Here is a 26,885-nt window from a genome sequence, read left to right as displayed (position 1 = left end):
AAAAACTGGATCAGACTAGATACCCACCATTAGAAGAATGGATAATAAAACTGTAATGTTCAATCCACTGATCACCCCCCCTTCCTTGTCTATAAATTTCCATTTCTTTTTCCCATACTCAGATTTAGTTGTAGCTCTATAATAAAGCTTTATTTCTCCCATTTGAACCATCCCTGAATATAATCCCTTTTTGGAACTTTACATCACAAAGTAAGTTTTCTTTGACACTATGTCATAAAGGCTTGCGATAAAAACCACATCACACAGAATCCAGGAGGACTCCAGATTTGAAAACCTTGCTTGATGGCTATAATATACTCTCTGGAATGTAAAGGAAGCAGGGGAGCGGTAAGCTAAGTTGGGGACATGACATAGAATCTAAAATAAAACTTGCATTTTGATGTTCCAGGTTTTTTTCTCTTACCTGTCCATGTGCCTACCTGTGTATGTGTGCTACATCATGAATGTGAGTACTCTCAGTAGCTCAAAGAGGAACTTGGCTCTCCTGGAACAGAGCTACAGATGTTTGAGAGCTACCTGATTTACATAGTGACTACAAATTTGCACTCACACAGCAGTGAGTTCTGGCAACTGAACTCTGGTCCTCTGTAAGAGCAGCTAGCCAAGAAACCGTCTCTCCAGCCTTAGCACTTTCATTGTGGTTAAGAGTAACTGAGTTAATCAAGTAGCTATTTCAAGTGAGGAGCTGGTCAGAGTAACAAGGAATTCAGAGCAAAGTTTGAACGAAAGACACAAAGTCACAGCTCATCAGCATTTGGACAGGATTTAAAGCCACAGGATGGGTAAGAACAGGGCTTAAGACTGAAAAATTTAAATACTGATAAACTAGGCAGAAGAATTAAAAAAAAGTGCAGATCTGAATCTAGTAAAAGACATAATGGGAACCCCCTTTACCAGGATATGCACTTCTCTTTTCATTCCGAACCATCAGTCAAAGCCAAAATTTGTATTTACACAGAGTTTTATAACTATGCCATCAAACATGGAAGAGTTAATCCAGTGTCTAAAGAGAAGCTTCACCCCTAATGATGAGCACTCATGATACTGAAAGGTCATCTACTGGAGGGGGAGAGCAATCAGTACCACCTAGCTATAAAACCTGAGACTTGCGATGGTGAACTCCCTCGGTGATGTGCTGGTACAACAGTGGCGCTGGGGTAACAGGTCTAATCGATCACTTTCTCACTGGATGTTAAGGCTCACTGATTCAGAACCCATACCTGACACTGCTAAAATGACCAAGAGCCTGAGAATGGATAGGGTCATGGGCTTAAAAAAACCCTACTAATATTCTTCAGCTAAAGGAACACAGCAATAAAGGAACATAGAATCAAGTGACTCTTAATAATATATTGCTATACTCATAGATCTATGAGGGTTCTTGTTGAAGCAGAATGGAATTAGCACAGAGACTCACAACTGAATAATATGCAGAAAGAGTGAGTCTTTGCCACACTCAGTCCTAAAAGTGGTATTTTCACCAAACCCCTCATTTAAGGGTTCAAAAAGTGAGGTAAAGGAAGAAGCAAAGGGATTTTAAGAGCCAAAGGTGATGGGTAACTTCAAGGGAACATTATCATTCAGCCACAACAGGACTCACATATAATCTCAAATACTGTGGCCGCATACATAAAACCTATACAGGTTCAAGACAGACAGGGTCCCGGCACTGAGAGGGGAAGTCAATACAAAGTCCAACCTGTAACCAAGAAGCCATCTATAACTAAAGCTATTGGCAAAGAGGAAACCAACTTTCTCCTCTGGATTCTCACAGGGTATACCAACCACACTTCAGGGAAGGTCCCATGCCCAGGAGTAGTTGGCCAACCGAAGACGAACCCACTGACAGTTTGTGGACTTCATGTTTTGTTTTGTTTTGTCTTACTGTATTTCTGCTAGTTTGTTTGAGATTTTTCTGTTTCTTGTTTTCTGCTTTGTTTTGTTTGAAAAAAGACACAAAAAAGGAACATGAGGTAGGTGGGTAGGGAGATCTCAGGGAGGAAACATGGTAAGAATATATTGTATGGATATTTTCTCAATTAAAAAAAAAAAGTCTATGTATTATAACCAAAGATTAAAGCACCTAACTCTAATGCAGTTCTCAAAAGTATTGGCCAATGACCTCTGGAGAATTCAGAAAAGGTCCCCAAGGTCATACTAACCAGGCCCAACCCTGCTTAGCTTACGAGATCAGACAAGATTGGTGAGCTCAGGGTAATGTAGCCATAAATCCAAATGTCTCAAAGAATAAACTCGGTCAAACCCATTTATGTAATGACACTTTATTTACATTTTATTCTCAGACTCTAACAAGCATATAGTAAGACTTTAAAAGTAACAAGGTAACTGTCCGTGATCTATCAGTTAATGGAGTACATACTCATGGTTTAAAATTATGTTTTTTTTTATTTTATAATACATATATAGTATAGCATATACAGTATATAGTATAGATAAGAATCACATTTTAAAAAGCTCCTTGATGCTTCAATAATTATGAAGTTTAATTGGGTCTCGTGATCAAATATTCTGGGAACTATTGCTTTACCTTCCTTTATGTCATTATTTGGTATGAATTTAGTCTTACCCTGACAAAGTATCGCATGATCTTGCTCTGGAAATCTCCAGGAGGTAGCAATAAATATAATAAAACCTCACACAAATCCCTTAGGAATCCTAAAAAGAGAAAACGTAGCTATAACAACATGAGAAAATCTAGAGTCTCTATCTACTCTTATTATAAAAAACATTTTTAAGATTGTCCATGTTTGTAACAGCTGCCTACTTTGCTACTTACACATGTTCACTAAACTGTCTTCGCTGTTCTCCAAATATGACTTCATTAATCATAACAGTTTGAACCAGTCTTATTAAGCATGAGAAATTCTAATGACAAAATTGTTTTTCTCTAAGACAGTTTTAAGTGCACAATGTACTTTTCACCTCTGTTATGTATTGATTATCCTTGCATACTCAGAAGTTATTTGTGCATGTAAAGAAAACGTAGTAGTTATTTCAGGAAAGCAGCACTTTTACAATCTCAGCATGTGAAAACCATGTGGCTATAAGCTCTTCTAGTATACTGGTTTAAGAAAACTCACCTCAGAAGCATACTTCCTTGTTACTTAACTACTATGTCACACAATGTTTATGAACCGGCAGTGAAAACTGAAACTGAACTTAATAACAAGTATAAAAAGGAAAAAGGAAAAAATGGGAAAGAATAAAATAATAGTAAAGGTAAGAAAAGTTTAGCAAATTCTTAACACTAAAAAAAAAAAAAAAAAAAAAAAAAAAAAAAAAAAAAAAAAAACCCTTCCAAAACTACTAATTCTTCCTTATTGTTGTTCCCACATGGAAATTTCCTGCGAAACAACTCAACAGCTAATCCCACTGGTAAAAGTACATGCCGAACAGGAAACACCTAATCGTGAGACTAAACTGAAATTAAAGAAAAAAATCTCTACCTAAAATTTGTCTAACTTCTCATCAAGAGAAATTTTATTTGAACATCAAGAAGCACTGATTCCAGTATCTAGTCAAATAAAAAAAAACAGCATAAAACAATCTAAACATTTTATTTGAAATTAATTATACTCTTGGGGTAGAGATAATAAATTGAAATTACCATTGTTCTTAAAATAATAAATGTTCAATTATTTAAAGATAACCTTCAGGATGGGAAAAGAATGCAGAAACTGAAAGGATTACAATAAATCCTTTTGCATATGTGTTTTGTTTATGTGTTTTGTATACAAAGCTATCCTGTGCAAAAAAAAAAAAAAAAATGCCATCTTAGACTTGCTCTGCCAACTTGTCTCTATCCTGCGACTGGACTCAAAAGGGTTATAATAAAAGTAAAACCTTCTTCATCTTTGGGAGAAGTACACACTAGATCCCGGCAAACATCCTTCTCCATTTCAACTTCAACTTCAAAAAAAGTTTCTACCAGATCCTCTGCTGTACCTAGAACAACAAGGAATAACTGAGAATACACAAAGAAATAAGAGATTTTTAAATCCTGAATTTCAAATGAAATAAGTTCAGTACCTTTTACTTGATCATCTTTCTCTGTTACTCTCTGTTGGGCCTTTCTGAATACTCGTAGGTGAGTGCCAAAATCATCTACCATGCGTGTAGTAAAATAAGGTTGCCAGTCTATTTCTTTTGACCTTGTAGAAAAAAAAATTAAATCATTATATAAATGCTTTACAAAAATTTACACCTACTTTCATGAAGGTAAACGTCAGATCCCCTGGAATAGGAGTTACAGCAGTTGTGAGCCCCTTGTCTAGGGTGTCAAGAAGCAAACTCTGGTCCTCTGCAAGAGCTGGAGGTGCTCAGAACCAGAAGCTTCCCTTCAGCCCCTCATGTTGAGATTTTGTTCCTTAACTACTCTTCTATCTCAGAGTTTATTATGTAAACTCTTAAGTACATCAGCTCTTATTTCACTTTGTTTTCTGACATTTTTAATTAACATCAAAATGTATAAAAATTGTATTTAAATTCTTAAAATTAGCAAATATAATAAAATGGTTTCAATTAAATCTGAAACAAGCCTCCCCATAGGTACATCATATAATTTCTCAGCCCAGATATAAAAACACCTGAGAAATTCAGAATCTCTTAGTTAAGAGTGTTTCAGGCATTTCTTGGTTAATACAGAATCCATTCTAAATTTTCGACTCATTCTTTAGTTATACAGCCTGTCTTCTGAAACCAAATGTCTGTGGTAACTTATTCTTTCTGTATATACCAGCACTTAAAGCTACAACCACTAAACAACAAGACATAGAGAACTGTTTGTCTAATACATGATGGTAAGCACAGCATGTACAAAACAGCTTAGAATACAAAATGTTCAATACTGAACATTTTGTAATTATCCTATGAAATTATCTAGTTCAATATTTCAACAACAACGAATCTCAAGAAACATTTTAGTAACTAGTCATACAAATAAAAATAGCATATAACTCTGATAAAACTTCCAGGGTCATACCTACAGCAAAGAGAATTAAGATATACTCATGAAGATGTTGGTCAATGAGAGACCTAGGCCAATGGGACCAGGAAAGAAAACAAACTCACTGTGACCACTGACAACACATATAAAATGAACAACTCATGTAAATGTTTACTTGATGGCTGGCCCTGTGTTCTTCTCAATCAGAGGCTTTGTATTCTAGCAAATAAACCAGTTTTAATAAGAAAGACAAGACACTGAAGAGTCAGATAAACAGCAAAGACAAGATGAGCATTCTGCCTTTTCTGTGGATATCAAACTATCACCAAGCAGGCTGGTGGTCCTATCATCAGGCAGCACACAAGTAAATGTCCATAAAACCCAAATCAAAACAGAACTGCTAAGAGGAAACATTGGAGAGTAATGATGACACTGAAAAAAGCATGGATTATTTTCCAAAACAAATCTTGTCTATTAATTATAAAGGCACACTTATAGTTTGATAAACAAACCTTATCTATTAATTGTAAAAGCACAGTTATACTTTGACTTACATGAGAAGGTAGAACACTGAATTTAACAGTGTTCAATCTTTAGGAGCTGAGAAAGAATCAATGGTCTCAAACTATAAACACATGTTTAAGCACACAAACAAACCTGGCAACAATATTACGACTTAATATAAAATACGAAATAAAAACGTAAACCTCCCCCTATGCCTTATTAAAAAAACTAAACAAACAAATGAACAAAAAGGTCCAGTCTGTCATGTTGATAACACATGTGTGCTCAAAGCAAGTAGCAGCTGAAGGATCTCAAATCAGAGGCAAGTCTAGGGATACACACTGAACCAGAGACCAGCCTTGGTTACCCAGTGACGCTCTAGTCTTAAGAACCATTTAAGTCAAAGTTTATGTAAGCAACTTTCAGTTTTATAATGTACAATGTACTCACTATAGGCCTTTTATTCCATAAGAGGTTCCATCAAGGGGTTGGGGATTTAGCTCAGTGGTAGAGCGCTTGCCTAGCAAGCACCAAGGCCCTGGGTTCAGTCCCCAGCTCCGAAAAAAAAAAAAAAAAAAGAGGTTCCATCAAACAACTTTGGGAAAAAATATACTATTTCATATTTGTTTTTCTTTGTAGAACAACGCCATTCATTACTGAATTTTTCAAATGACATAAAAATTGCCAAAATTAAAAGGCATTTTAAACCCATCTCAATTCATTAGAACACCTGACATTTAAAATTAATAAAAACCATCAAATAATGCTATTGTTTATTATAGACGGTTCACTACTAATCTAGATTTCTATTTCTCAAAGTAGAAATAAAAGGGTGAAAAACAGTACTCTCCATTTATTTTGACTTTCTTACAATTACATGCAAACCTAACAGAAATTTGAACTTCAAAGAATTTCCTACACTAAGAACAACCACATTATTGTTTTTTCATTTATACTAGAATACATTAAAAATGTTTAATATCTGTCTTGACAAAGCAGAAAAGTGAAATGAAGTACTTTATAAAATGGTGCATGATAAATATGTAAGAATTGAGGTGAATATGAATAGAAAACATTCAACTGCACATTCCCAACACAGCTTCCTAAGAGAGTCTTAATTTCAATGGCTCTAAAGTTACAACCAATGCCACGCCTTTGTTCACACTGTTTACAACACTACTCTCAACGGTAACTACTGTAGTAAAAGCATTCAGGTTACCGCACAAGGAGACTGACAACTAACACTTCCAACTTGTCATTAGTTATGAGGCAATACTCTTTACACTTAAAAACATGTCATCAAAATGTAAAAAGGGAAATAATATGCTCTAACCTAAAGAAACAAGTGCATGTGCCCCCCGCAGCTTATATGCTTTGACAAAATGGCCACAAAAATAAGAAAATTAGCCGCCAATGAAAAAAGGCAATGGTATTTTTTTAGCACAAGGCCAAAGCATTACACATTATTTTCTTCACACTTAAGTTCTGTGTGCCCTCATTTCTGTGTCTAGTCTAACATCTTACTCCTTAGCACCTCCCTGTTTCTAGGTCTCCCCCACCTAAGTTTTAAATACAGATATACAAAGAATTAATACAAAATGAAAGCTTTACAAGCCCTACAACACACAGCCCTTGTTATTATGGTCACACATAAATATATTCTCTCCAATCCTGCATGCCTTAACCCTTGCTAACCCTCTTCAGTCTTCAGTTCCCCTCCCTCAAGCTCTGCAGACTGGAAGGCTCTCACTGCAATTCTCAAGCTGAATGGACTAACTCTTCAAATGTGTCTAGGTGCCACTGAACAAATAAGCCCCTCTCAAGTCTCCACAGACTTCCCTTTGCTCTCCCATGCTTTCTTCAAAAGCCCAATTTCAGCTTTACACAGAGCTACCTAAAATGGCAATACTTATATGGTAGGCTTCACTGACTCTTACCCACACCACTAAGGCCTCAGATTAGGTCAGGTTCTCTAGTTACATGTTCTCCTATCACCACACTATACACTTCTTACTGTACAACTCATAATTAAATGTTCTCATTGTTAAACAAAAACAAATCTCAGGAAGGCATACTGTCTTTTAATGTTTCCCTGCTTTATTTACACTTGTATCCCTCAGTGCTAAGAGGAAAATTCATAACACTAAGTGCACTGGTAAAAAAAACTAGAGATCTTACACTAGCAACATAACAGCACACCTGAGAGCTCAAGAACAAAAAGCTAATTCACTCAAGAGTAGTAAAAGGGAGGAAATAGTCAAACTCAGGGCTGAAATCCACCAAATAGAAAAAAGAGAACAATGCAAAGAATTGGCAAAACCAAAAGCTGGTTCTTTGAGAGAATCAACAAGACAGATCCCTAGACTAATTAACTAAAAGGCCCAGAGGCAGTATCCAATTTAGCAAAATCAGAAATGAAAAGGGAGACATAACAATAGAGGAAATTCAAATGGAGGAAATTAAAAAACTCATCAGATCCTATTACAAAAGCCTATACTCAACAAAACTGGAAAATCTAGATGAAATGGATGGTTTTTCTAGACAGATACCACCTACCAAAGTTGGAACAGGTAAATTTCTAACCAGGCCCATATTCCATAAGGAAATAGAAGTCATTAAAAACCTCCCAACCAAAAAAAGCCCAGGGCCAGATGGATTTAGTTCAGAATTCTACCATACTTTTATCAAACTATTCCATAAAACAGAAACAGAAGGAACACTACCTAATTCATTCTATGAAGTCACAATTACTCTGATAACTAAGCCACACAGGACTGTATCCCCCCCCAAAAAAAAAAAAAAGAAAAAAAAAAAGAACTTCAGACCAATCTCACTTAGGCATATCAATGCAAAAATAATCAATAAAATTCTTGCAAACCAGGGAGAGGCAAAGATTAAAACAGAGACTGAAGGAACACCCATTCAGAGCCTGCCCCACATGTGGCCCATACATATACAGCCACCCAATTAGACAAGATGGATGAAGCAAAGAAGTGCAGACCAACAGGAGCCGGATGTAGATCGCTCCTGAGAGACACAGCCAGAATACAGCAAATACAGAGGCGAATGCCAGCAGCAAACCACTGAACTGAGAATAGGTCCCCTGTTGAAGGAATCAGAGAAAGAACTGGAAGAGCTTGAAGGGGCTCGAGACCCCAAAAGTACAACAATGCCAAGCAACCAGAGCTTCCAGGGACTAAGCCACTACCTAAAGACTATATATGGACTGACCCTGGACTCTGACCCCATAGGTAGCAATGAATATCCTAGTAAGAGCACCAGTGGAAGGGGAAGCCCTGGGTCCTGCTAAGACTGAACCCCCAGTGAACTAGTCTATGGGGGGAGGGCGGCAATGGGGGGAGGGTTGGGAGGGGAACACCCATAAGGAAGGGGAGGGGGGAGGGGGATGTTTGCCCGGAAACCGGGAAAGGGAATAACACTCGAAATGTATATAAGAATTACTCAAGTTAATAAAAAATAAAATAAAATAAAATAAAATAAAATAAAATAAAAATTCTTGCAAACCAAATCCAAGAAGATATCAAAACCATCATTCACCATGATTAAGTAGGCTTCATTCTAGGGATGCAGGATTGGTTCAATATACAAAATATAATCTACCATATAAACAAACTCAAAGGAAAGAAATCACACAATCATCTCATTAGATGCAAAAAAAGCATTTGACAAAAATACAACACCCCTTCATGTTAAAAGTATTGGAGAAATCAGGAATTCGAGGCCTATACCTAAACATAATAAAAAGCAATTTACTGCAAACCAACAGCCAATATCAAAGTAAATGGAGAGATACTTGAAGCAATCCCACTAAAATAGAGGACAAGGATGCCAACTCTCCCCATAGCTCTTCAATCTAGTACTCGAAGTGCTGGCTAGAACAATAAGACAACAAAAAGAGATCAAGGGGATACATATTGGAAAAGAAGAATTAAAGGTATCACTATTTGCAGATGATATGATATGATATGATAGTATACTAAGTGACACCAAAAATTCTACCAGATAATTTCTCCAGCTGACAAACAACTTCAGCAAATTGGCCGAATATAAAATTAACTCAAATAAATCAGTAGCCTTCCTTTATACAAATGATAAACAGAATGGTTAAGATCAAAACCTCGGGTGACAGCACATGTTGGTGAGGATGTGGAGAAAGAAGAACACTCCTCCATTGCTGGAGGGATTGCAAACTGGTACTACCACTCTGGAAATCAATTTGGAGGTTCTTCATAAAATTGGACATAGACCTACCTAAAGAACCAGAAATACCACTCTTGGGAATATACCCCGAAGATGCCCTATGATGCCACAGGGGCACATGTCCCATGTTCACAGCGGCCTTATTCATGATGGCCAGAAGCTGGAACAACCCAGACGTCCCAAGATGGAAGAATGGACACAGAAACTGTGGTCATTTACACAATGGAACACTACTCAGCTACTGACAAAGAGGGCATCCTGAGTTTTGCAGGCAAATGGATAGAACTAGAAAATATCATCCTGAGTAAGGTAACTCAGACCCAAAAGGACATGCATGGTATGTTTTCACTAATAAGTGGATATTAGCCAAAAAATAAAAATAAAAAAGTACAGAATACACAAGATACAGTCCACAGAACTCAAAAAGGTCAACAAGCTAAAGGGCCCAAGTAAGGATGCCTCGGTCCTACTTGGGAGGGAGAAGAAAGCAACCACAAGGGGAGAGGGAGGGAGGGAGGGACAAGGAAGGGAATAGGGATGGGGAAAGGGGGAGAGGGGAACATGATCTGATGTTGGGTCGGGGAAAAGGACTGAAGAAGCCCTGAGAGCCAGCAGAAAGAATGGAAACAGGCAACCTCAGGAGGAAGGAGGTTGGACAGACCCTCTAGAATGTACCAGAGACCTGGGAAGTGAGAGATCTCAGGATTCAAAGGGGGGACCCTGGATGAAAGGCCCTACAGTGGGGAGAGGGGACTTGTAGAACTCATCTCCAGCAGAAAAATGGAGCATCGAGTGAGGGGATGGGGTTGCTATACCACAGTCAGAGCTCTGACCCATAATTCTTCCTGTCTGAAAGAAATGCAGGGATTGAAATGGAGAAGAGTTTGAGGAAAAGAAGGTCCAGTGACAGGCTCAAAGTGGGATCCAGCTCAAGGGGAGACCCCAAGACCTGATACCATTATTGAAGCTATGGGGTGTTCACAAAAAGGGACCTATCATGACTGCCTTCCAAAAGACCCAACAAGCTGCTGAAAGAGTCAGATGCAGATATGTGTACCCAACCAACCAACAAAAGCTGCTGACCCCTCTGGCTGAATTAGGCAAAACCTGGAGGAAGCTGAGGAGGAGGGCTATAGAAGAACTAGCAGGCTCAATTAACCTGAACCCCAAAGATGTCTTAGACACTGGATTACCAACCAGGCAGCATATACCAGGCAAGATGAGGCCACCAACACATATACAACAGAGGACTCCTGGGTTTGGGTTCAGTCAGAGAAGATGCACCTAACCCTCAAGAGACTGGAGGCTCCAGGGAGTTTAGAGGTCTGGTGGGGTGGGTTGGATGGGGACATCCTTCTGGAGACTGGGGGGTGGGGGAAGGTTATGAGATATGGAACAGTTGAGGGGTGGAATGGGAGGGGAATAAAATCTGGAATGAGTGAATGAATGAATGAATATTAAGAAAGAAAATATTAGATCAGCACATATATCCCTTATTAAAACTGATCAGTTCATTAGCTATGAAGTTATGCATATCAGAGAACATGCTAGAATCTGTCTTCCCTAAGAATACTTACAGCTTTGTAAGTATAATCATACCAAGCTAACAATACCCTGTTGACCAAAATAGCTATATAATACACTGTAGCATCAAATAAGGAACCCAGTTCTACACTGGGTTCCAAATTCCGTGGATGCCAAAGTTCTGGGTATTCCAAAGGACTTGGATCTCTACATACAATGAGCAGTCCTTAGATAGACACATACAAAGCAGCAGCACCCTTTTAAGGACTGAGATGAAAAACAACAGTGGAAAGCCTTAATCAGGTTCTAATAAAAGCAATAACTGAAACCTTAGGCTAAAATATATCAGTCAGGTAGATGGTAAGAAATGTGAAAAAATGAACTCAAGATGTTAAGCATTTCAATAAACAGGAGTCTTGCTAAGATGTACTTGTGAAGTAAGACATTCAGTCTCAACATGTATGTAAATATAGGCATATGTATATACACAACACTCACAAATGGAAATTCAATAAAAATTTAAAGTTCTAATATTCAACATTCTATCAGATACAAGGCAAATACTGCATATTAGTTTCTATATCACTTCCCAAACAATAGTGAAAGCAAATGAGTTTCTTTTCAAAGAGTGTCAAGTGTGGTGGTGCACTCCTGCTGCACCAGCATTGGGAGGGAAAACTTAGAGGATCAAAGGTCAGCATCATCCTCAACTGTACAGGGAGTTTGAACCCGCCATGGGACCAAGTGGCCTGTTAAATAAAAGTACCTTCTGCCAAGACTAGACTTGAGTTCAATCTCTCTAACACACACACTCACACACACACACACACACACACACACACACACACAATCTCTCTCTCTCTCTCTCTCTCTCTCTCTCTCTCTCTCTCTCTCTAGCACATGCGCAGTTATACATTAATTAAAAATGCAACCTAAATAAGACATCTGTCTCACACTTTCTTGTTCCAAAGTTTGGGGATCATCAAAGAGGGAGCAGAAAAATCCTAAGAGCAAGAAGAAAGGGAAGGTCTGTAGCAACAGTATTTGCCAGGCATGACAAGTAGCAGCACACGTGGACCAGGAGCCACAGGAACTGCACACACAGGACCTGCTGAGATCAAGCCAGCCACAATTTTGAAATTAATTTTACAAGAGAATAGAAGAATATAAAAAGTCATCTTGGATATCTTTACTCTGATTATTGTATGTTTTATTGCCCATCTATGACGATAAAGCAAAATACACAATTTATAAAATGCAATTTTTTCTTTAAATTTATGGAATTAACTATACTTAATCATAAATTGCAAATCACAAAATCAATGCTGGTAGTTGTTGTACTTATAAGGTCACTGTCATATATATTTACAAAAGTAGGTAAATGATACAGCATAACTACTACTTTGATACATTTCATATATGTTTAATGTTTCTTAAAAGACTTGGTGGCAGAGATGAGGAGAGAGCAAAGCGGGTCCGAGCACTGACTGCTCTTCTAGAGGACCAGAGTTCAGTTCCTGGCACTACACAGCAGCTCCCAATGGTTTGTAATCCCAGTTTTAAGTGAACTTGACACTCTCTTTAGCTTCTCTGGGTACCACACACAGAGTACACATACATAAATGCAGGCAAAATGCCTATAAATATAAAACAATAATTTAAAAAGATTTTTAAATGATGACAGATAAACTTCCTTTTCTAATGAGACATATAAAAAGTATTTTATTGAATGCCCTTCACCTTTGTCACAGCCAGACAACTTAACCAGAGACTACGAAGACTGAGAGAAGTACAGACAAATGTGTGTTAACTATCCAAATGGAAAAAGGCTCTCTAGGTCAACCTGGCTATTTTGCTGTCCTGGAACTTGCTAGGTAGACCACACTGCCCTTGAATTCACAGAGCTTCTCACTGCCTCTGCCTCCTAAGTACTAAGATTACAGATGTGCACTGCCATGTCCCATGGGGAAATATGTCAAGTAATAAAGTACAAGTAACCTTATCTTAAAACTGAGCAAGGGTGTGACTAGACATCTCCTTACTGTTGATAGACAATGGCTAGTAAGCATACGAGAGGATGTTCAATGACAGCTTTCAGAGAAATGCAAGGCAAAACCAAAATGAAATGCTATCTCACTCCTACTAGGTAGCTATAATCAAAAATGATGGGCATGCAGCTGTCAATAAAAAGAGAAATACGAAGTTCTGCACACTGTTAATAAGAATGTAACACAATGCAAACACGTCTAAGAAATGTGCATTTACTCAAGATATTAAATATAACTCAGGTATTAAATAGCTTTTTAGATATAAGTTCAAGAAAAGGAAAATAATTATTCATGTAAAGAATGTGATCATCATATTCCATAATAAGTCTCCTTTTCTACTATCTTTTAGTTAAAATCCCCCTACATTTGGAAGTTGTTTTCCTGTTGTAATATGACATATCAGAATTTTTTCTATATAACCATAGGCAGAAACTTACCTAGTAGCAAACTGAATGAGTGCATTTTGAAGAGTTTGTCTAATTTCAAGAAGAAATGTCTCATCATCACTTAAAGTGTAATACCAGTACTGGACATAATCCCTTAAGGAAAACTGGATAACCTACAGCAAAACATTAAGGGAAAAAATGCTTTAAGGATTTAAAAACTAACAGCAGCAAAAACAAAAACTAAGACATATTTTTCTTACATTCTTCTTCCATACATCTTAAATAGTGATAATAAACATCGATCTTCACTAAAAACTTCATGTTAAAAGCCATTATAAAAAAACTTTTAAAACCCCAACTCATTCACTTCTAACTTTTAAGCAAACTCAAACATCATTTAAGACTACCTACATTCATACAGAGTCTGAAAAACATTTTCAGTCAACTTAACTCAGTTCAATGGATGAGATGTAAATAATGCTGACAGGCATTCAAAGAAACAAATGTTTTGAAGATGCCTTCATCAAAGCCATTATAATCTAATTACAATAACTAACTTAATTCCATTAATACCTTTAATGTAGTCAGTGCCATTAGTCCATAACATCAAGATTATGATTTCTACAAGTCATGTAAGTTAATGAAGGGTTCATTTATAAAATGTTAAAAGTTTAATGTATAGATTATTTAAAATGACTACATAATCAAAACATTACCAAAAATATCTGTGAGGTAGATATCTTTATCTAATTCTAATTAACAATTTTGACCAAATAAGAGATATGCAATTTTAAGAAATGAAAATAACTCAAATTTAATTTACCTCACCAATGAAATTACTCAACAAGGTTGACACATTAATATTTTAAATTACAAAATTACTAGACTATTAGATGGCAGCAAAAGTTTTCTAATCTAGAGCTAACCCATAATAGCTATCACATTAAATAAACTATCTCATTACAGGTACCTTGTAAGTAGAATTATTAAGTACAAAATTTAAAAATAGCATTACGATATAATTTCAGAACATTTCTTAAATACCTAAGAGGTGTAACTTAGCATTTGCAAAAGAAACATACATCAAATACAATAGATGAAATTGAAATACCACATACTGAAACTCACTTGCTGGAGAGGCTCATCAATTATATTGGCACCCGTCAATCTTCTATCAATCTTAATAGTCCTGGCTTCTCGTTTCATTTCTTCTAAGCACTTAAGGAAAACCGTGATCCATTACTGAATATCTCCTTGATTTCAGATCTCTACAATTAGCTTCAAATTGAGGTGTTATTAATACTTTCCAGTATTTCCCAGCCATTAAATAATTTAATAAAATAAGTATAAGCTAAATTTTATTTCTTAGGGCAATAAAATTAGATATCATTATTTAGGGAAAACACTATTATTTTTTTGTTACATTAGCAAAGGTGAAAAAGGTGTGGAAACAGAAAAGAAAGGTAATTGCCATTGTTTGACCAAACCTTCAAACTATGCAACTAATATTTATGGTCTGTCCATTGACTGTTCTTACTGACCATCTAAGTTTTCCTTCCTAGTCTAGCTACCACGAGTATACAGTCAAACAAATTTTAAAGTTGATTCTAATTAGAGGCAATTTGAAACAACAAGGAAAACACAGTTCTCTACTTATTAGCAATCATCAGAACAATCATTATGCTGGGAATAGGGAAAAATGAACTAGGAGTCTCTTAAATAAGTCCAAGGATCAAGATACAGTCATACACCAAATAACACCAGCAACTATGGGCCAAGCAGCTGAGAAATTCCTACCACCAGTGAAGAAGCCAAAAGGGAAAAAAAGGAAATACAGATGATATGTGCAACAATTTATGCCTAAGGTTTAGCAGAAGTTTTTACAGACTTCTACAAGCTCCCTTAAAAACCTTGAAAGCAAAGCCCTAATACTTAAATGGTTTTATTAGACCACTTTGCTTGCTTGCTTGCTTGCTTGTTTTGTTGTTTTGTTTTGTTTGAGATAGGATCTCACTATATAATCTTGCCTCGCCTAGAACTCACCATGTAGACCAAACTCTCCTCAAACACAAAAAAAACTCCTTCTGTCTCCCAAATACTAAGTTTAAAGCAATGAAAGGAGTGGCCCGCCACAGTGTCTTTGCTTCTTTTCAGTTTAGATAATGCCAATACTTACCATTGACTAGTGTGGTCGGAGTATTCATTATAGAAACATACTAAGCAGTGTGTTGTCTACAGCAAGATCACATGCGCTAGGTAGGCAATAGGCTATACCATTTAGGTTTGCTTCTGCACATTCTATGATACTCACACTAATAAAATCCCTAATAAAGTGGTACTGCTTAGAATGCAAACTTTTTTTTTCCGGAGCTGAGGACTGAACCCAGGGCCTTGCGCTTACTAGGCAAGCGCTCTACCACTGGCTAAATCCCCAACCCTTAGAATGCAAACTTATTGTTAAAGAATGCACAACTATATTCAAAACTCATTTTAAGTATAACATGAACAATAAGGATTTTTTCTTAGACTATATTTATAAATCACACATTTAAATAAGAAGTCAAAACTTACAAAACTGATTTATAAAAACATAACTATCTTTATTATCACCATGAAAATCTTAATTCTTATGTTTGTTATTCTTTGTTTTGCACCTTCCAAATGAATGAAAACTACAGATGGTTAAGAAAGAAAATGCCTAATTCCTTAGAGTTTTGTAAACAAAATCAAAGAATATGCAGTGATAAAAGTTCTAAAGAAACAGAAAACAAGAAGTTCAGGTAACTAAGAAGGTTTTAAGAATGACATCTAGCTGTACCACTCCACGGTATTCACCTTTGGAAAGGTAAGTCAGTATTCAGAGATAGGTGCACAAGAGCCAAGACAGTCACCCCGAAGATGAGGAAGTCAGTATAGACATGCAAGAAAGTGTTACTGTGCCATAAAGAAGAACGAAATGACGCCACTTGCAGAAAAAGACATATCTTGAAGACAATGTATTAAACAAAATAAGTCAAACAATGGATGACAAAGTTTCATGGTTTCTCTCATATCTAGAAAGTCACAGACAACCTGGTAGTGTAGAGGGACAGCAAGGATAAGGACAGAACTAGTGAGGAGGGAAAGATGAAGAAAGTAGGCCAAGGGTGAATGTGATCAAAGCATGTCTATATAAAGATGTTATACTGAACCCACTAATGTCTATAATTATCTGCACTAATAATCACAATAAACTGTATTAAGAAAACAGTTGTAAAATGTATAAATGAAACATCAGCTGATAAACATAAAACAGAATGTGGGATTCTTTCACTTCTATAATATAAGCTAACACAGTACATTACTTATTTATTTGTTACATTTTAGCATTAATGTTACTGTAAGGTTAAATTATTGGCATCAATTTTAAACCATTTCCCTCTCCACATAAAATGAGACCCACATTACACAAAACTTGAAGGTACAGCAACTATGAAATCTATGTACCCACAGAACCCAGTATCTACCTCATTTATAAACTTTAACAGAAAAATAGCATTATTCAGAATGATAGCTTAACTGCAATCTATGCTTTTCAAAATAATTAAGCAAAAAATGTACATTTTTCTGTGAATCCTATTCACTTTATTTCACGCAAACCAAGTCACTGGCATTCTTATAAATTATATAAATGAGCTTGATATTAAGACAGGAAAACTAAAGTAAGCTAATAAATTTCTATCTTTGCATCACATTTACATTCCCATTTGTTTACATCTAATACTAAGAAAGTTTCCAAGATGATGTTTAAGATCCCAGTAAGTTCTCAGTAAGATCAAGCAGCTCTCATTACCATGTACACACACTTGTAAAGGACAGCCTTGCTTGGCCATGCAGATGCACTGATTGCTGCAAAGAAGTGTACTGTGAGGAGTACATTCCTTTACACCACCTACCTTAGGAACCCCAGGTGATGTTGGAGGAAGAAATGAGTGTTCACACTGCTCTAGGTATTTTTCTGAGTTAGTTTTCCCATACAGAAGAGTAACCACTAAACCCCTATGGGGGAAAAATAATTATAGGTTAAAAAACAAAGTATTTCTATACTTTATAATATTTATTAAAATACATTTCTCAGACTTTATGGCTTAGCATTTCTTAAAACTTAAGTCTTGAAATTTCAAAAATCAACATTGACAGATTTTTGTTAGGCTCTGAAACAGCTAGAAGCATTCAATGAATTACAAAGTGTTTTTTCAAAGTTTTACTCAAATAACTTTAATTTTTAAAACCTTCAGTCCTACAAAAAATAGAGTATGCCTTTAATTCTAGCACTCAGAAAAGATAAGGGCAAGCAGATCTCTTGCATTGGGGCCAGCCAGGGTAATATAGAGAGACTGTGTGTCAAAAGACCAAAACCAAAGCAAAACAAGGGGAAAGGAGGAAGAAGGTCAATACAGAAGGAGGGAGGAAAGGTTAAAATGACACTGATAATGTGTAAGAAGGTTTGAAAGAATCATTTTATTATTTATTTACCTAAAATACATATTACATCTGTGTGTGTGTGTGTGTGTGTGTGTGTGTGTGACAGAGAGAGAGAGAGAGAGAGAGAGAGAGAGAGAGAGAGAGACCTGCACTCGTGTAATTTGTCTTCAGAATTTGTGATACATATCACCTGTAGATGATATGCCCTGTGTTTTGGTCCTGTGTTTCAGTTTGATTATTAGGAGCACTTATAAATACAATAAAGTGATTATTTAAAGTTGTACTCTTAAGATCATGACTGATAAGCACTAATCTTAGGCAAGAGTAAGAAAGCAAGTTCAAAGAACACTTGTAATTATAAACTAGTCAATTCTTCTAGCTGATGCTTAAGTACAGCTAGAAGCTACAACTGGCCAGAGGATAGCTGAAGCACTAAGGTTTTGACTCATAATCAAAACCTAGGGGCTATAAATTATTAAATAATCCATCTAGCTGGGCATGGTGGTGCATGGCCTTTAATCCCAAGGCCAGCCTGATCTACAAGTGAATTCCAGGATAGCCAGGGCTACATAGAGAAACTGTCTTGAAAAAAAGGAAGTAAATGAATAAAGAAATAACCCACATAATAAATACAATAAAATGTCCTGAAATAATACAATGCTAAAAATTATCCAATGATTTAACAACCACCACCACCCTTGTGCTTCCCCCTGTCCAAAGTGTGTTTCTTAATATTGCAAATAAATGAATAAATGATTAGCTTTAACTGCAAAAAAAAATCTATTATCACCATCATTTTTGATGAATAAACTATAGAAGACTTTAAAACTTGATAAGTTCTTTTATCAAAGAGCCAGATGAGTTGTTCACAGGAAAATATACTCCTTTCAAATGTGTGCTTTAGGTAAACAGCAACACATCTTTAAAAGTTAAGAAAAAGCTAAACTAGCAAATGACTTTGAATTTATAAAATGTCCTCACTTGACTCTTAAAAAAATATATTTTGTTGCTTAATTTACAATACATTGAATGATAGAAAGTTTCACTGAAAGGACAATCAGTCCACATAATCAAGGTCACAAAAAGAGAAGATATGATTCAGAAAAATACAACCTTGTTGGCCATAACGAAGCATTCTGAGAATGTCTGATTAGCTAATTTTCTTTAACTGGGCTACAGGGAAAACAAAAGACCCTTATTTTTTTTTTTTCCTTTTCTTTTTTTTGGAGCTGGGGACCTAACCCAGGGCCTTGCAAGTGCTCTACCACTGAGCTAAATCCCCAACCCCAAAAGACCCTTATTATGTCAGGGAGTCCAATAGGATCAGTGGGCCAGTACAGAATCACACTAATTCACAGCACAGCATTAGTTTGGAATCTCACACTCTGTCCTATGACTATAAACATTATTTAAAGAGGTTTTACTAATTTCACCACACCTTCCAATAATCTATTTTTATCTAAAACCTTTACAGAATTCTAAGTATGCAAACCATTTTGGAAATTATTCCTTGATAAATTAGCAAAATCAGAAAAAGGTCAATAAAACTTATAGTAACTGTAGTGAGTAGATGATTGCCCTTTCATTTATACATTCTTATGTAATTTACTGTTAAGAAATCCTTCTCAAGGGGGCAGTGGTGGCACACACGTTTAATTCCTAGATCTCTGAGTTTGAGGCTAGCCTGCTCAAGTTCCAGGAGAAGCAGAGTTAAAGAGAAACCTTGCCCTATCTCAGAAAAAGGGAGAGGGAGAAAGGGAGAGAGGGAGAGAGGGAGAGAGGGAGAGAGGGACAGACAGAGAGAGGGAGAGAGAGGGAGAGAGGAAGACAGGGAGAGAGGGACAGACGGAGAGAGGGAGAGAGAGGGAGAGAGGGAGACAGGGAGAGAGGGACAGACAGAGGGACAGACGGAGAGAGGGAGAGAGGGAGAGAGGGAGACAGGGAGAGAGGGAGAGAGGGAGAGAGATCTTGATCCTGCTTATTGTCTTAGAACTCTCACCTTTGTCTCTAAGGCTACAATTTCCTCTCTTTCCAAAGTACTGGGGAATATCTTTAAATACTTTTCCTTCAGTCTTGAAAAAGGACTTATTTTAATTATGAAATTAGAGGAATCTCTACCTTTCAGACTCTTAAAGTTTAGAAAAGCATCTCTTTATGAAAAATAATCTTTCCAGTCAGTAAAAGCAGCCTTGACCCTGTGGCAACTCAGTGTAGTTAGAGATCTCTTCTGGCTTTGGACCGGCACATTTGGTTTCAGACATCCTGTACCAATGCTTTCATTAAAGATATTCTGAACTCTGTGTCACCTGACTCCTGTGGCTGAAATAGATTTAAATACTTCAGTTCAAGACACTGCATCTAGGAAATTTACTAAGAAAATATTGAATCTAACAAAAATATAGTTTTGTGGCAGAACTGCTCAGTAACCAATGGTGTGCTCCCTAGAAAACGACCACACATAACTTTCAATATACACATATATATACACACTGCAAGTCCACCTCAAGGAGAGGATGGGTAATAGATATCTTCAGAAGCCATCCCGTCCATATCTCACAGACTCTATGTCCTAGTTTATGAGCTCATTCAATCAGCTAAAGCCACCTGAAACTGTATGTTCAAAAATGCATCCAAACAGAGGCTTCAAAATACTTTTAAAAAGTATTAGGAAATGTACATTGTATTACATAAAATGGACTTTATAAACACAAATGCAAGTCAACAACAAAATATTCATTCTAGCTGAGCTACACTGGATGGTGTCTCACAGGCATTCTACCATCTAATCTTTCCTTATAATTTTGTCAAATACCAACAGTTATGTGCACAAAGTTACAATATAGTTTGGCTGGAACCTTCGTAAATGTTTATAATTTAAGGAAAATTACAATACTATAAATCGAGCAACCATAAAGAGAAAACTATGAATGCAAGTATTTATCTGAACTGTCTGGACCAAAGTAATAACATTCATCTGAAGGCACAATGATTATTTTGACATCTAATTAATGAAATTGTATTTCCTTTAATTTAAAACTAGATGTGTTATCTCAGCTGATCATAGTTCCCCAATAGATAATAAAATTCTAACTTTAAACCAAGAATATTGATTTTTATAATATCAAAGATATTTTTATGTTTAGTAATTAAAACTTCATTTCTAAAGATAACCACGACATACAAAAGAGTATCTTAATTTCACTTGAAGTTTTTGTAAACTTTGGTAAACAAAATTTGAAAACTAGCATTCACAAATAAATGATACTCCTAGTTCTCAGTCAATTTGTTTCTATTTCAACAGAATATCACATATAAAATTATAAAATATTCACCGCACATACTTACCCTCCCACAAAGCAGAGGATATAAAATGCCAAATAAAATATTACAAAGGGTCCAAAGGTTATTAGAAAAAGGACAATGCCAAGGCTTCCCCATCCCCATATGGATAGACTGGCCTGAAATAAAGCAAAGGAACAAAAGGGGGGGAACGTAAATAAAAACAAAAGAGAGAATTCTTCATATAAATTAGAAAAAAAAACTTTTCAGAGGTTTTTAATTTCTCCTTTTAAACAACAATGACTTAAAAATTTTCATTTTATATATTTACAGTATAATTTAGTAAGCATTAAAGTATTTACTTTTATAAATGTTCCATATCATTGGATATTGATCTCTAAGAAACAGTACACAAGAAATTTAGTGGTATCATTAATAAGTACTGAGGGGAAAAAGTGGTAATACAAAGTTGCAATAAGAGATAGTTATACAAATTACTGAATGAAAACCTGCATAAGAAATGAAGTATTTATAAGATAAATGAATATTTCTATTTGTAAAAGCATACAGAAAAGTACTGGGATAACTGACTAGTTTACAAAGTTATTATTTACAATAGTTTAAAATTACATCTCAAGAACTATAACATAAACATTTTAATTAAAATTTCAATGTACATTATCTTACTGAAAACTATATTTTTATTATATCCAAGTACTACACAGAAACTCAAGAAAATATACTTGAGAAAACTCCAATTTCTATCACCAGAGCTCGTAACAAGTCTAACAAAGTATGTCCAAAATCTCCATCTTCTAAAAGAAAAAACAAACTAGTTATAGAAAAGCACACTGTTTTATTCAGTAAAAGTATTCCTTTGTTAAAAGCAAACTGGATTTCTGCAATTTAAGTCTTAATGAATAAATAAAGATATTCAATTCAAAGAGCTTCTCCATAAATTTGCTATGTACTGTGATATATACAAAGATGGTATTTGTCTCACTTCTGTTACCAAGAACAGAGACGACTGTCTTATGAGACAAAACAATTAGACAGTGAACCAAAAGAAAGAGAGAGAGAGAGAGAGGGAGAGAGAGAGAGAGAGAGAGAGAGAGAGAGAGAGAGAGAGAGAGAGAGAGAGAGAGAGAAAGCATTACAAGATGTTACACTAAACAAAATTAGCACCAAAAAACCTATAGCACAGACAACACATATTTTCCATTATGAATGAAAGGGTTCTATGTAGTCATTCACCAATCACTGACTCCTTTGTATGCAGCTAAGCACAGTTGAAGGTGCTGATAATCTAAGTAGCAAAGCACAACCTTGTCAAAGAAGCACAGACATGCATGTCTACATGGCTCCACATGTCTACACTGTGGAGAGAGTAAACACAAACTAGTGAAGATAGTTCATCAGACACGGCAGCTCCTCCAGAGCAAACAAGCAGCTGAGAGTGATTAGAGAACACAGAAACAGAAGACTCTTCGGCAATGATTTTGTATTTATTCATATTCTCTTCTATGCTCTTCATCAGTCTTTTTGCCATCACCACCTCCCTGCTTCAAGGAGTAGCACAACTATTGTTCATTTTTATTTTTGTTATCCTTTTTCTGTATCCTGGCCACTGATGCCTTATAGCCTGAGTCAGAATAGTCATAAATTAAAGTAGGACAGAGGTTGGAAGTAAAGCAAAAAGCACCCTTGTCCCTGTGATCATCACTCAACTCAACAGATAGCACCTACATCTCACCACAGTATTGCCAGATGCACAGCAACAAGAAACATTCTGTCTCCCAACGTCCACCTTTTGCTTTACTTACAGAACTCTTGGGGGAAGTTGGTAAATTCCCCAGAAAGGTGAAACTAGATGGTTCAGCCCACCTTCTCTACTGCAATCTGACTTAATATTAACATTAATTCTCTTTATGTATACAGATTGATGCTTGTTAACTAAATAACTTGTTGATTAATGATATATTCATAAGTTTTTAAAACAGTAAAACTGCTATCTCAGCTTGGAGAACAAGGGAGCCTTCTCAAATACTTAGTCACTAGACTATTTAGTTCTAATTGTATAAATCTTCTATTTTAGTCTTATGTTTGAATTATATCTTTCTCAATTAAACAGATATTCTTTTTTCCCCCAACTTTATTAATTGGGTATTTCTTATTTACATTTCAAATGTTATTCCCTTTCCAGGTTTCCAGGCCGACATCCCCCTAACCGCTCCCCCTCCCCTTTTATATGGTTGTTCCCCTCCCCATCTTCCCCCCAATTACCACCCTCCCCCCAACAATTACGTTCACTCAGGGTTCAGTCTTGGCAGGACCCAGGGCTTCCCCTTCCACTGGTGCTCTTACTAGGCTATTCATTGCTACCTATGAGGTCAGAGTCCAGGGTCAGTCCATGTATAGTCTTTAGGTAGTGGCTTAGTCCCTGGAAGCTCTGGTTGGTTGGCATTGCTGTTCATATGGAGTCTCAAACCCCTTCATGCTCGTTCAGTCCTTTCTCTGATTCCTTCAACGGGGGTCCTATTCTCAGTTCAGTGGTTTGCTGCCGGCATTCACCTCTGTGTTTGCTGTATTCTGGCTGAGTCTCTCCAGAGAGATCTACATCCGGTTCCTGTCAGCCTGCACTTCTTTGCTTCATCCATCTTATCTAGTTTGGTGGCTGTATATGTATGGGCCACATGTGGGGCAGGCTCCGAATGGGTGTTCCTTCAGTCTCTGTTTTAATCTTTGCCTCCCTATTCCCTGCCAAGGGTATTCTTGTTCCCCTTTTAAAGAAGGAGTGAAGCATCTGCATTTTGGTCATCCTTCTTGAGTTTCATGTGTTCTGTGCATCTAGGGCAATTCGAGCATTTGGACTGATAGCTACTTATCAATGAGTGCATACCAAGTGTGTTTTTCTGTGATTGGGTTACCTCACTCAGGATGATACTTTCCAGTTCCATCCATTTGCCTATGAATTTCATGAAGTCATTGTTTTTGATAGCTGAGTAATATTCCATTGTGTAGATGTACCATATTTTCTGTATCCATTCCTCTGTTGAAGGGCATCTGGGTTCTTTCCAGCTTCTGGCTATTATAAATAAGGCTGCTATGAACATAGTGGAGCATGTGTCTTTGTTATATGTTGAAGCATCTTTTGGGTATATGACCAAGAGAGGTATAGCTGGGTCCTCAAGTAGTGCAATGTCCAATTTTCTGAGGAACCTCCAGACTGATTTCCAGAATGGTTGTACCAGTCTGCAATCCCACCCACAATGGAAGAGTGTTCCTCTTTCTCCACATCCTTAACAGCATCTGCTGTCACTGGAGTTTTTGATCCTAGCCATTCTGACTGGTGTGAGGTGGAATCTCAGGGTTGTTTTGATTTGCATTTCCCTTATGACTAAAGATCCTGAACATTTCTTTAGGTGCTTCTCAACCATTCGACATTCCTCAGCTGTGAATTCTTTGTTTAATTCTGAACCCCATATTTTAATAGGGTTATTTGTCTCCCTGAAGTCTAGCTTCGTGAGTTCTTTGTGTATTTTGGATATAAGCCCTCTATCAGTTGTAGGATTGGTAAAGATCTTTTCCCAATCTGTTGGTTGCCGTTTTGTCCTAACAACAGTGTCCTTTGCCTTACAGTAGCTTTGCAGTTTTATGAGATCCCATTTGTCGACACTCAAACTAATAGAAGAAAAAGTGGGGAAGAATCTCAAACACATGGGCACTGGAGAAAATTTCCTGAACAAAACACCAATTAAACAGATTTTCAAGGAGCTGGCAAGATGGCTTAGCGATAAACATTCCTGCTACGAAGCCTACAAACCTTAGTTCCTACCTGGGACCCATACAAGAAGAGAGGACTATTTCAGGCATGGTGTCTTCTTTACATGCACACAGTGAAACGTGTATATACACAAAATAAGGAATAAATGCACAAATAAATATGTAATATTTGATTTAAAAATAAAATTTCAAAGTAATCACAATTAACTGGAATTAGTTAACAAGATTAACTAACACCACAATTAGTTACCATGGAAGACACAAAATTTGTCTTACATCCCAAGTTTTCTGTAGTGGGGGTAGTGAAGGAGAATGCTCAGGCAGACTATATCTAAGACTGGCCTCAAACTGGTCATACATATAGTCTAGACTAGCTCAAACACTGAGCAATCCTCCTAGTTAGTGTGCATAACTATACCCTCAAGTTTTTCAGATTCTTCCAAGTCTAACAGGAAATTAATTGTACACATAAGAAAAAGTCAACAAACAATGATTTGCTTAATTGAGGAGAGAAGTTTTGTTTTGTTTGGGTATGCTAGCTTGTTTTGTTATTTACTTTTTTTGCAATTTCATTATGTGTATGTGTGCACATTTTGGTTATATTCTGCAATGCCAAGGATCTAACCCTCTGAACCTGACCTTCTTACACTCTAGGCAAGTGCTTTTTGTTCAGAGCTGTATCTCTAGACCCAGGAAAAAAATTTAAAATCCTACAGGATAACAAAATTAAGCATGTTCAATTTAAGTCAAGAAATCATTTGTTTGGCTGTTATTCTCTTACACCCATCTACTAATTTCAAATTAAAAATTCCTATTGAAAGATCAGAACAGTGCATTATCAAAAAGATTTTTTCATTAAAAATTTTATCTAATGCTAGTTAATCTAAACAGTTGTAATTCTAATAACTTCCTAAAATGATCATGGATGATGAAATTTAGGATAATTTTGACTATGTCAAAAATCTTCATGAACTCAGATAGTATCACCAAAAAAGGATGTCAAAAAGAAAAGAGAAAGAGAGAGAGAGAGAGAGAGAGAGACCTACATTTACATTAAATAATCCTTCATATATTACCATTTTCTTTCTAAATTCACAAATCAACACTGAAATATCCATCCTGGTTTATCCAGGAAGCACTCATAACTCAAAGCTGAAGTCTTTAAGGTCATCACCAGGCTTCTTAAACGTCAAGTACCTAAGCTGCAGAGCGACGGCATTTGGAGCTGAGGTAGGATTTTTTCCTAACACACTGTCAGAATGGTTTAGACTTTAGACCAAATTATATAGTTATAAATCTTCCTAAATCCAGATCCAGAAAACATTATATACAATTCTAAACTCTAAAAGGCTCTAAAAATCAAAATTATACTAAGCACTGTACTTACTACTTAATTCATTCCTTGAAATAACTTAGAAAATAGTGAAGTAGATGTTTATACTAATACAAACATTTTCTGAGCTCTGGAGTTAAAGAACTGAAGTTCAAATTTCAACTCTACTATTGATTAGCTGCCTATCATGTGCTTTCATTTCCTCAGCAAGATTATGTTGTCACTGTGAGAACAAATGAGCCCATGCCCCACTGGCCAGTTTTAATTCAATCACTATTGTCATTTCCAATTTAAGAGTAAAGAGCAGCTGGAGATGTATGCAGCTCAGTTGGTACACTTTTGCCCAGCACACAGGA

The 26,885-nt window shown here is 36.4% G+C and overlaps 1 protein-coding gene across 5 annotated transcripts in view; it reads right to left on the bottom strand.

Annotated features, from left to right (window-relative positions):
• Snx13 (sorting nexin 13) overlaps positions 1 to 26,885 on the bottom strand; it is a 103,028-nt gene that overhangs the window by 47,189 nt on the left and 28,954 nt on the right. For 3 of the 5 annotated variants that reach the window (NM_001399694.1, NM_001399693.1, XM_087553784.1), the window contains 7 exon segments: positions 2,609 to 2,697; positions 3,886 to 3,987; positions 4,072 to 4,193; positions 13,722 to 13,843; positions 14,799 to 14,888; positions 17,606 to 17,708; positions 21,480 to 21,592. In NM_001399694.1, coding sequence (NP_001386623.1) covers positions 2,609 to 2,697; positions 3,886 to 3,987; positions 4,072 to 4,193; positions 13,722 to 13,843; positions 14,799 to 14,888; positions 17,606 to 17,708; positions 21,480 to 21,592 — 741 coding nt within the window. 5 annotated transcript variants of the gene reach the window in all.

The sequence above is a fragment of the Rattus norvegicus genome, chromosome 6 (genome assembly GCF_021556685.1).
Source record: "Rattus norvegicus strain SHRSP/BbbUtx chromosome 6, alternate assembly SHRSP_T2T, whole genome shotgun sequence".
In the NCBI taxonomy this organism is placed as follows: domain Eukaryota; kingdom Metazoa; phylum Chordata; class Mammalia; order Rodentia; family Muridae; genus Rattus; species Rattus norvegicus.
This window is presented reverse-complemented; position numbering and strand designations above follow the sequence as displayed.